Raw genomic sequence first — 11,236 nt, 5'->3', positions numbered from 1 at the left:
GCCGAGCATGGTCAGGCATTTCTTGAAGAAACACGGGATCAAAGGATCCGAACACGACCGTAGTGGTGTGCGTCGCAGCTGTGTCTTCTAGGTCGAGCTCAATCCGTCCTTGTTGTGCCAACTTCATGATGAGTTCTTTTAGGATGAAACACTTGCCCACATGATGACCCACGATACGATGGTACTTGCAGTACTTGGGATCATTGATGCGATTCATTTCTTCAGGGCGTTTGCATTCGGGTAACTCAATCACCTTCTTCTCCAGTAGGTCGTCCAGCATTGCGTCCATGTCGGAGTCCGGAAAAGGGTATACCTTCTGCTCCAATTCCCTCAAGGTGTTTTTGTACCTATCTTGGGTGTGGGAAGGCTCACCTTTTTTCGTCTCCCTTGCTTTATTGAAAGAGATTTTGACGGGCACAGACGAGGTATTGATAGGGGTGGTATTGGTGGTAAAAGCTTCCTTGGCGGGCTTTTCCCCATGATTGTCTGCTCTTGAAGTGAACACCTTATCCCTTTTGAAATCGGTGATTAGCTCCTTCTTTCCATGGTGGGCGATGCTCAACTCCATGTCGTGGGCACGGGTGGCTAATTCTTCAAAAGTTCGTGGTTTGATACCTTGAAGGATGTATTGTAAACCCCATTGCATGCCCTGGATGCACATCTCGATTGAAGAAATCTCGGAGAGTCTGTCCTTACAGTCGAGGCTTAGATTACGCCATCGGTTGATGTAGTCCATGACTGGCTCGTCCTTCCACTGCTTTGTGCTTGTTAGCTCTAGCATGCTCACAGTGCGGCGGGTGTTGTAGAAGCGATTGAGGAATTCCCGCTCCAATTGCTCCCAACTGTTGATAGACTCAGGCTCCAGATCCGTGTACCACTCAAAGGCGTTTCCTTTCAGCGAGCGCACAAACTGCTTGGCGAGGTAGTCCCCTTCGGTTCCTGCGTTGTTGCAAGTTTCAACGAAGTGGGCAACGTGCTGTTTCGGGTTTCCCTTTCCATCAAATTGCATGAACTTTGGTGGTTGATAACCCCTCGGCATCCTTAGGGCGTCGATCTTCTTTGAATACGGCTTTGAGTACAACCCAGAGGTATATGAGCTCCCTTCGTATTGTGCCTTGATGGTGTTGGTGATCATCTCTTGCAGCTGCTGGATAGAAAGAGATCCCATGAGTGCCGCTGCTTGGTCTGGTTTCGGCTTCCCATCGATTTTCTTCACCGGGGGTTCTTCGTCTCCGCCAGCTCCTCCCTTTAGTGGATCATCCTCTGGGTCGGGTTTCTCGCTGTCCTGCGCCTCCAGTCGGTTGACTAATGCCGCAATTTGCAAGTCTTTTTCTTCCACAGTTTGAGTTAGTCTTGCGATTGCTTCATTCATTTGAGCAAGCTGTTCCTCGACTGAAGTTGCTCCAGCGGTCATGACTTGCATGGCTGAACTGCCGCTTGAATCGTCATCGGAGAGCATGGATTCGGAGTATTCCCTTGGTCTTTCCCCCCTTGGTGCCCTTAGTGAGGCTAAGGTGATCATAGGCTCGCGCCTGGGGTACTCTTGTCCCTTTGGCAGAGTTGATGCAGAGGTGAAAGAGGTGGCAGAAGTAGCTCTTGCCATGCTTCGAGTCGTGATGCCCAAAGTGACACCACTTGCTACGAGGACGCTCTTGTTCTTTGCGCCGGTTGCGGGAACAGTTTGAGCCTTCCTTGATGCCATTAATTTTCGAAGTGCGCTTGAATTTTGGAGAAAGAGATGAGAGGCAGAGATTGTCCCACTGGGCGTGCCAATTTGTGAACACGGAAAATTCCTGAAACGAAAGAGACAAGAACAACGCGCACAAACAAATATTTGTATTTGATGATTTTGGGTTACAATCTCTCTCTCTTTTGATCCTCTGATTCAATCTCCGTAAGGTGTTGATTGGTGGATGTTTTGTTGATCCAAGGGCCGTTGATGCTTGATCTTGGATGAATTGTTGGAAGTTTCTTCAAAGGGCCGTGGGCTTGATCTTTGAAGGTGGATTTGAGCGGATCTTCAAGGAGCCATTGGGACTTGATCTTGAAGAACAGTGATGAACGGATCTTCAAGGGCTTTTGGGCTTGATCTTGAAGAACAGTGATGAACGGATCTTCAAGGGCTTTTGGGCTTAATCTTGAAGAACGGTTGGATGTGTGTGGATTTGTCGACGTTGTTGATCCAAAGGGCCGTTGGGGCTTGATCTTGGATGAACAGATGATGAACGATGGTGCTTTCCTCAAGGGCCGTCGGGGCTTGATCTTGAATTGGTGGAAGTTCTTCAAGGGCCGTTGGGGCTTGATCTTGGAAGAACGATGAACGAAGAACACTTTCTTCAAGGGCCGTCGGGGCTTGATCTTGAAGGTGGATGGTTGTTGATCCAAAGGGCCGTTGGGGCTTGATCTTGGATGAACGGATGATGAACGATGGTGCTTTCTTCAAGGGCCGTCGGGGCTTGATCTTGAAAGAGCGATGAACGAAGAACGAAGAAGGCTTTCTTGATTCTTCGGGAACCTGGATGCTTGAGAGCTTCGGAGTTTCAGAGCTTCAGAGCTTCAAGGTGTAATATGAATTGGTTCCCCCAAATGAATGAAATGGGCTTGTATTTATAGAATTTTCCAAAGCCTAATTTTGAATATAATATCCCAGATGAAATAAGTCGTTTCTGCCAGGTGTTGACACGTGTCCTATTTGATGACTTTTCCAACTCATTTCAATTTTCGTTGAGTCACACGTTACGTGTAAAATTTATGTAATACATGAGCGTTGACACTTTGATTTATCGGTCAACATTTATTTACCGAAATTTCGATGTCTACAGGATCATTCATTTATCGCCAAATCTTCGAGTTTTACTCTTTTTTTCTTATTGATTTTGAAATTCTACAAAAGTCATAAAACTTATTTCCGTGTTATTTTTTACTGCACCAAAAGCTTGCTAAAATTCAGGCTAAGCACCAAAAGCTTGCTAAAATTCAGGCACAAGGAGAACAGAAACAACTCACGACGAGACTAGATAACTGCAAGCATACATGGGGTTTGTACCGCAACGCAACCGCTTCAAGTGCACACCAATTCAGCAAAAGAACAGCGTTGGTTAAGATCACTTTCAATACATCATACTAAATTTAACGTCGCTGACTTCATCGATGCAATACAAGACAGTGCAAGGAATGTCCTAAACCGAATGCGTCGCACACTGCATCAAGTTCCCAATTTCCTTCAGTCTACGAGAGACATAGGCAATAGGAAATGATAACGACGCGCATGGAGTCTACACAGACTCGTCCTTCGGATCTCACCTGGAAATCGCAACCTTAGTTAATACCTGATGTTAATATTTGGTAAGAAGTGCAGATAACACACTTATTGACTGAACAAACTGAAAAGTAACAATCATCAGTGAAAATTTTAGCAGTACCAAGCAGAAGGCGAAGGAGACCGAGATACGCTTCTGGACCTTGACCTCGATCTGCTCAGAGACCTGCGGTGAGGCTGCGTAGCACCAATTTCAGATGCATTAGTGGGATGCAATTCCATGAGATCCATCTTGTTTTTCATATTATTGCTCTTTCAATTCAAGAAAAGACGATACAGAGTGAAAACGGAACTTACAATATAATTTGGAGACCTAGATACCGTCCGAGATCTGCAATATTTCCAATAATCCAAAATTAATATCAACAGCATTATTCTTTTCTATTGACCTAAAGGCCCTGACACTGACTTCCAAGAGCAGACTTACCGTAATTGAAAGCGTAGAAAATAGTAATAATCATAAACCTTTTATCCTCGGATGCTCTACACCAAGCACCCCATGATCTTTCCAGCATGTCTTAAAATATAAACCAATTAATAAAAGTAAGAAATCAAAATACCAGCATCACACAACATCTAATCCTAGATGAAAAGAGGAGAAAATCCACGCATCCTTATCGCAAGTTAGTGAATGTACTAGTTTGTGAGCCTTATGCGTCCCCACCGCTAATTTGTGGGTTTTGATAGCTATGCGTTCAACAGTAATCCATCTTTAGAAGTGATTAAAATTATTTGCATTGAGATTGATTTTTTTTTTTCCGGAGGTGCTCATCAACAAAGTCGCGTTACCTCAACTAAGAGTTGCAGGCATGAGCACCACATCCCATCAAGGTCCTAAGATCCAGTCCCCAGATCTCCACAAATGCCAGATCTAGCAAGAAACAAGGAAACCTTCATAAACAGATTAGGATAACCTGCTAACCCTTCTTAATAACCCAATAACCCCTTACACCATCGAAAATTCAGACACATGATTTTGTACACCAAATTTGTGGGAGTGTAAACGAATTTCAAAGATTTGGTAGTAAGATCCCCATGTTGGAAAAGACTAGAAAAGACATATAAACTTCAAAATAGACGTGAACCTTATTATTTTTCAAAAACATACTCAGATTTGTTAAAAGAATAAAAAGATGAAACACAACCACCTCATACCCTTTTCCAAAAAACATTAGTCATAAAGTTTTAAAAGTAAAAGAGACGGGAAATACTTGAATCCTGTAGAACAAATCTAAAGGATTGATAGTTTGAACTATAGCGCACATATGGGTAACTAAGCAACTAGATAGGAAACAAAAAGGTACGGCTACCCTGTACGCCAGAAGCTTCCAAGATTGTGAACCCATCATGAACGAAATTTAATTTGAAATTTTCTTCACATTTATAAACACAATTACACGTCTGATTCGCAATAAAGCAAAAGCTAAGCACTTGGCCAGTACAGCAACACAGCTGCTAATTTGCAATGAGTAACCCCAAACCTATTGGTAGTCGTTCTGAAAATTTATGCTAAAGCTCAATGATGACTAAAGCCCTAAAGGTTATGGATGTCTATATACATAATACTCCGCTACCAGGGAAAAGAAAATGTAGGAGAAACACTAATTTGATAGTGAGAAAAAACCTAGAAAGCAACTACTAGAGAAAAGGTAAGCAAGAGGTAGAACATAATTGAATTACAATCTAACAATGAGAAAAGAAAGAAATACCATGTGTGCCTAAAAAATGAGATCCTCATCAAAATGGTATACTCATTAATTATACCAAAGAAGTAAAAGTTAAGAACTTTTAGGTAGCATATAGGTACCTTGAGCGGGAACGTGAGACAGACCTTCGGTGAGATACTGATGGAGAGCGGCGTGAATATGTTGACTCCGGTGATATGCTGCAACAAGAGAATCTTTGTCAAAATTGCACTGTCCAAAAGTATAATACCTACCTAATGCGAACAGAAAACTGCAGTCGACCTTCTGCTCTGGCCCCCATAGCTATAGCTGCGGCTGACACTTGGACTTCTTGACATATATGGAGAACGACTAGGGCTTCTAGAGTAGCTCCGTCTATAGTCATAACCAGGGCTTCTGGAATAGCTATGCCTAGAATCATACTCCCTCACCTGTACACAGAAGAAGAATAACCAAAATTGCATAAGTGGAATCTCGAATTCAGCATAACGTGCACATCATAGTAATACCCAAACATTAAGTCAAAGTTAAAATAATACCCGTATGTAAGAGCGAGCAAAGGCATTTCTGAATTCAGAGTCATCGAGTTTTCTGATCTGCAGATCACGCCGAATCAGACAATATCAAAATAACAATGCAATTGTATCATCTTTTCATTACTTTAACTTACAGCATATTTCATATCCTCGTAGTTTGTGTAATCCACAATTCCCGTCATGCCTACAAGAATATCGTTATGAAATCTATTAAAAACAACGACCATACCATTTCAACAAAATAAAAGTACACGCTCCAAGCCAATGAATCTGGAAAAAGTACATGCTCCAAGCCAATTAATCAACTCACCACCACGATCACGGAACACTTGAGAAAAGCAGACATCTCCAGCTCGGCGCATGTGATCCTGATCATTACATACAATTAACTAATAGTTAAGTCATATACTAAAAACTTTTCAAGTATCTCTTATAATATTTAATTGCAATGCCAGAAAACAAATGTATAAGAAGATAACACATTTACAGAATAAAAGAACATTCTTACTTTCAGATCCTGCCACGAAGCAGCAGGAGGCAATCCAGTGACCAGCACTGCGCATGGGAGTGACAAATAATAAGTTAAACGAATTCAACTCCAGAAAGCTGAAATAAAAATACTTTTGAACTCCCTTCGTACCACGATAGTCAGAGCGCCGAGAAGCACCACGGCTGCTGCTACTACGACTGTAACTGCTGGAACGATGTGATGAGGAGTGCCGTCCACCATGTGCTAGTTCAACCTACAAAGCCATATGCAAAAAACATATAAAGAAGGAATACAGTAATTCACACGAATTAGCTAATACAAGATGCATTCGAAGAAGGATATATATACAAGTATGACTAACCCGTAAACGAAACCCATCAAAGTCGTACCCATCCCGGCCATAAATTGCATCATCAGCATCACGAGGATCTTCATACTGCAATTAATCATCGAATTTGAAGTAGAACACAGATATCAGCCAACAAAACACAACTAACAAATTCATCAACACTCATATTTAACACTTACCTCAACAAAAGCATAACCTGGCGGTCTTGGAGGGATTTTGAGATCAATGTCAACAATAGGCCCATACTGCAATTTACATAGAAATATTAAAATTAAACCCATTTTTCTGCGTAAAATATAAATCATGATCATCCATGCAAAACCTAGCAAAAAAAAAATTACACTAAATATCTCATTAAATCTATCTTTTTTTTTGTCAATATATCTCGTTAAAACTAACAAATTGTTCATCTTATTCAGAAACAAGAAAAATGGTAGAGATAAAATTATATTTTTACAAATAAATATATCAAATTTATCAACCAAAAAAAAAAACTCTGCAGAAAATAATTAATTTCAATTAAATTGTGAAAATATTAAGAAAAAAATGCGACCTTCAGGAACAAATCTTCAACTTCTCTCATACGAATATCTCCAGGCAGATTGCCGACGTAGATAGTGCGACTCGATCGACTACTCATCTTTTACTCCCCTGAAGAACACAATCAGGATCATAAAACCATTAAAAATAAAATAAAATTCAAACTTTACAGTTTCAAAACTACGAATTTCCGTACCCCAAAAGAAAAACTAGGAATTTATTTACTAGGGTTTATTAATTTTTCGGAAAAATTATAGGGCTTTACCTTTAATTCACAGAGATTGCAGGGGAGAGAGAGAGAGAGAATGAAATGGGTCTGATAGAGTATGGTAGATTCTGGAGAGTTTTGGGAGCTTCTGGATGGATGGAGTAGATAGATTAATGAGTTTATATAGTCAGAGTTTCCAGTGTTTGTATGGCTAACACGTAGCGTTAGATCAACGGCCGGAACGAGATGCGTGTATGGTTAGCGATCTATCAGAACTGTCACATGGCATGTACCTTTTTTCTTCGTCTACTCACATGGCATGCCAAACAAAAATGGATCCTGATTGTCTGCCCTCCATGTCTCATTCTCTCCTTGTCTCCTTTCCATTTGCATCTATTTATGTGGTCACGGTTAAATCACGTTAATATTTTATATTAATTTTTTTTATAGAAATAATAAAACAAAAAATAATGAGAATATAAAATGTTAACGTGACTTGACCGTAACCACATAAATAGAAGGGGATGGAAAGGGTATGGGATGAGGTGGGCAGACAATCCAGGTCCAACAAAAATACTTAGCTACTCAACAGTGAGCATTTTTTTATACTCCCTAATGATTTTGACACAATAATATTTAGGAAAGAGATCCTCTTTGATCCTTTTGATCAAATCTACAAAATCAAAGAATTCGAATTTTTGAAATTTGATTCAATAACTATAAACATAACCCCCTTTAAAAGATATAATAACTTTAGTTGTTTGATTAATTTTCAAATGTCCAAATTCCTTAATTTGATGGATTTTGTGGAAGAGATTCGAGGATCCCTTTCCTAATATTTCAACATTATTATTTTATAAAATAATAAACATGTTAATTAATTCTTTTTTTATTTTAAAAAATAAGAAATTTGTGGGTCCTTTGATTGGACCAAATTAAATAGTGAGTACTTAAATGTTATCTAGTTGAAAGAAAAGTATATTTATGAAAAATGCACGAGTTTTTTTAGTATCAGCACTTAAAAAATAAAATTGGTGATTTCTGTTGTTTAAAATTAATGAGGAGGTCAAAACATTACATGTGTTTATTTATTTTTAATTTTTTATGGATTTTTTTCATAAAATAAACTTATAAAATTTAGTCAAATGATAAAACAAGTTCAACTATAAATGGTGGTTTATACTGTTTAAAATTAACGAGGAGCTCCCAAGTTTGAAATGCTATGCATATTTATTTACTTTCCATTTTTTACGTATTTCTTTTGATAAGAGTGTAAATTTATAAAATAAGGTTAAATAATCAAGAAGTTTAATCAAAAGTAGTGGTTTTTATCGTTTAAAATTAACGAGAGGTCTTAGGTTCAAAACGCTATGTGCATGTATATTCTTTCTAATTTTTGCGAAGTTCTATTTTGGTTGTTTATTTTTTTTAATTACTAGCTAGTGGCTATGTGGGTTGCAGTTTTTAAACTTTCATTCCAATTCAAGTCTAACCTTCAAAATTTTAAATTAAATTTGTAAATCGTGTGACATGTCACCAATATGTTTAATTTAGTGCTCATTCATTTCACCATATGTATCAAATTCTAGACTCGATCATGATTATTATTTTAGTTCCATATTGATAAAGTCAGTAAATAAGAAAAAAAAAACCTCACGATTTATATAAAACTAATTTAAAACTTAAGATGGAAGAAAACAAAACTCATTATCTATCTACTTGTAAGTTTGGGGTTTTTTTGTGACAGCCCATCCCGAAATATTTTATTGTTGGTGTGAAATGTCTTTTATGCCCTTTAATCGTTGAGTTGTGTTGTGTGGTTTAAGCTTTGGATTTGGACCAATCCTTTTTATTCCTAAGCAATTGGAACTTAAGACATTTATTTGTTTTGTCTGGTGACAAAACCTGGACCACACATTTTCCCTCACACATACACATTAGCCGTTGACTTTCTATCTCTTTTCCTCTCGGATTTTCTTCCATTTCCGTACAATCGTATGGTCATTTGCTAAACCAGTATTTCCTTGCACGGATTGAGGTTATGAAGTTGGTCTTTGTGTTCCTTGCGAGTGTAGGAGCTCATCCATACCCTTAGTTCGACATGGGGGCTTCTGAAACTTTAGAACCCAGAAGCTCCGATGAGGTGCACTGTTCATCTAACGTGATTGCGGACTTTTCTTCAAGTTTGGAGGTGTTAGAGAGCCTTAGAACTTATTCACGGAGCTTAGGGAAAAATTTTGGAAGGTTTCAGACGTTAGGAAGCTCGGGTTTGACAAGTTGCAGAGGTGGGCGGATTATCGTGATTTTTCCGGCAAGATTTCATGAGTTTTAGGACTAAAAGTGGTAAGGTTTTGTTCCTCTCATCCTAAGCTTCAATTTGGTACAAATTTCATGAATTTTGGTTGAGAAATGAAGAAGATTTGAAAATTTGAAAATTTTCCAGTTTCCAGTGACACAGACGGCGACGAAATTCGGTGACTCGCCGAATAAGAAGGCTAATATTTTGTCAATTTTGACGGAATATTGTAACGGCGTCAGGTATCTTTAACGGTATATGGTTTTATTTAACGGAATATTCCCTAACACCATTAAGGAATTCGTCAGTGTGCCAGGCACGTGCCTGCGCGTGGGTGGTGCGTGTGGCCGGCGCTTGAGGGCTCGTGAGACATCAAAAAATTATTCTAAAAATATGGGGATGTTTGTGGGGTTGAGTAAATCATGTTGGTATATTCAAATACCCCAATTGAGCAATGTATGAGAAGTTATTACCTAGTTTTGGTTATGTGCTTTAAAATAATGTTTAAATAGTTGTTTCGCATATAGATGAGACCTATCCTGAAAACGAGCGCAGTCAAGCAAGGCTCAGGGATTACAACCCTTCCACATATTAGTGAGTGGGCTTTTGGTTTTCAGTATATATACTTGGTATTTTTCCCATAAAACTTAATTAAATGGTTTGATATTTTGAAATGCCATGTCAAATGCTCTTTATATTTAATTGTGCATTAGTATGGTTATCTATGTTGTTGATTGGCGTTGCGAACATTCAGGTAAGCTTCAGGTGGGTAGATTAATGGTAGTGTTTGTAATGAGTAATTGTGTTGAGATGTATTTAGAGATTATTATCATGCACCCTGGTGTTAGTGCTCCGCCCAAGGACAAGGTCTAGCCTTCACGTGATTGTTCACCTCTCGCACCACACGCTCACCTTAGATCCAATGTAGGTGCCAGCCTGTCGTACATACCACTTTAGGTGGTTCCGACTCGTAGGTGACTTGCGATACTTCGCACAGCCTTCACGTGACCGTAGCACTTGAGCGTATTTATTTACACCCAGCCTGTCGTACGTATCACTTTAGGTGGTTCCGACTTGTGTGCAGAGAACTAGTTGATAAGATATAAACTCAGTCGTACAAGTCATGTTATGTGATTTCGGCTTGCATACTATTTCATATTGATTTATTTCACCTGACTTACTTATTTCTTTATGAGATTTGACATGGTATATTAGGTGGATTTGCTATTTTGAATATGATTTTGAGATATAGTCGTATATGCTATTTTATGAAATTATACAGGTTTTACGGCAATGGGTTACTACTTTTGATAAGTGAAATGGTTTTGAAAAACTTTGTTTTTGCTCACTCACACTTTATGTTTTGCGCCCTTCCAGGTTCTAGTTAGGAGTGCTTGTTGGTGGCTTACAAGGAATTCACGGCAACTCTAACAAATTACCACCAATGTAGGATCACCTTTGGTATTGTATAATTAGTATTTGTCCGGTTGGACTGCACTTAGGCTACCTATGCTCTGATTGTGTGTATTCACACTTAAATCTTGTCGCTTGCACTTGTATTATCGTCTAGTGTTTTAGTCAGTTTGGTTTTTGTTTATTTGCATTTCTTATATTAATATTGCTTCCGCATTGTACACATGACTACGTCACCCTCGCGTGACGACTAGTATGCCTCGATCTAGGTCGGGATGTATCATTTTTGGCTCCCTTCTCTCATTACAAAATAAATTAGCATTTTCGTATTTATAATTTATTGAGTTTGATTTATTTTCGTAAGAATAATTTTATCAAAGTCTTACATGTGAAAATAAAT

The 11,236-nt window shown here is 38.8% G+C and overlaps 1 protein-coding gene across 5 annotated transcripts; it reads right to left on the bottom strand.

Annotated features, from left to right (window-relative positions):
* Positions 1-2,989: 2,989 nt before the first annotated feature.
* On the bottom strand, positions 2,990-7,325 carry LOC103450895 (serine/arginine-rich splicing factor SR30-like). Of its 5 annotated transcripts, XR_003767362.2 has the most exons (16): positions 7,185-7,325; positions 6,933-7,030; positions 6,559-6,624; positions 6,392-6,466; positions 6,181-6,283; positions 6,049-6,095; positions 5,851-5,908; positions 5,675-5,724; positions 5,544-5,600; positions 5,287-5,435; positions 5,127-5,204; positions 4,109-4,190; positions 3,747-3,836; positions 3,617-3,650; positions 3,423-3,496; positions 2,990-3,303 (listed from the first exon to the last, which is right to left on the bottom strand). XR_003767362.2 is itself a non-coding variant. In XM_008390300.4 (14 exons), exons 2-14 carry the CDS (start codon positions 7,017-7,019, stop codon positions 3,300-3,302), a joined length of 882 nt encoding a protein of 293 aa, XP_008388522.2. In that variant the 5' UTR covers positions 7,020-7,030; positions 7,185-7,325; the 3' UTR covers positions 2,990-3,299. The 5 variants fall into 5 exon arrangements, 1 of the variants encoding a protein (XP_008388522.2); XR_011574122.1 differs by having other exon boundaries at positions 3,747-4,190; XR_531616.4 differs by lacking the exon at positions 3,747-3,836.
* Positions 7,326-11,236: the final 3,911 nt, after the last annotated feature.

The sequence above is a fragment of the Malus domestica genome, chromosome 12, assembly GCF_042453785.1.
Source record: "Malus domestica chromosome 12, GDT2T_hap1".
In the NCBI taxonomy this organism is placed as follows: Eukaryota; Viridiplantae; Streptophyta; class Magnoliopsida; order Rosales; family Rosaceae; genus Malus; species Malus domestica.
Note: the sequence above shows the minus strand (reverse complement) of the source record. Positions and strands in the feature narration are given on the sequence as shown.

Excerpts from the sequence above, each read along its gene's own strand:
- LOC103450895 (XM_008390300.4), bottom strand. The coding sequence starts at position 7,019 with ATGAGTAGTCGATCGAGTCGCACTATCTACGTCGGCAATCTGCCTGGA. Across the intron at positions 5,436-5,543 it reads TTGCTCGCTCTTACATACGG|GTGAGGGAGTATGATTCTAG; the intron begins GTATTATTTTAA and ends TTCTGTGTACAG. Across the intron at positions 5,205-5,286 it reads TATGGGGGCCAGAGCAGAAG|CATATCACCGGAGTCAACAT; the intron begins GTCGACTGCAGT and ends CTCTTGTTGCAG.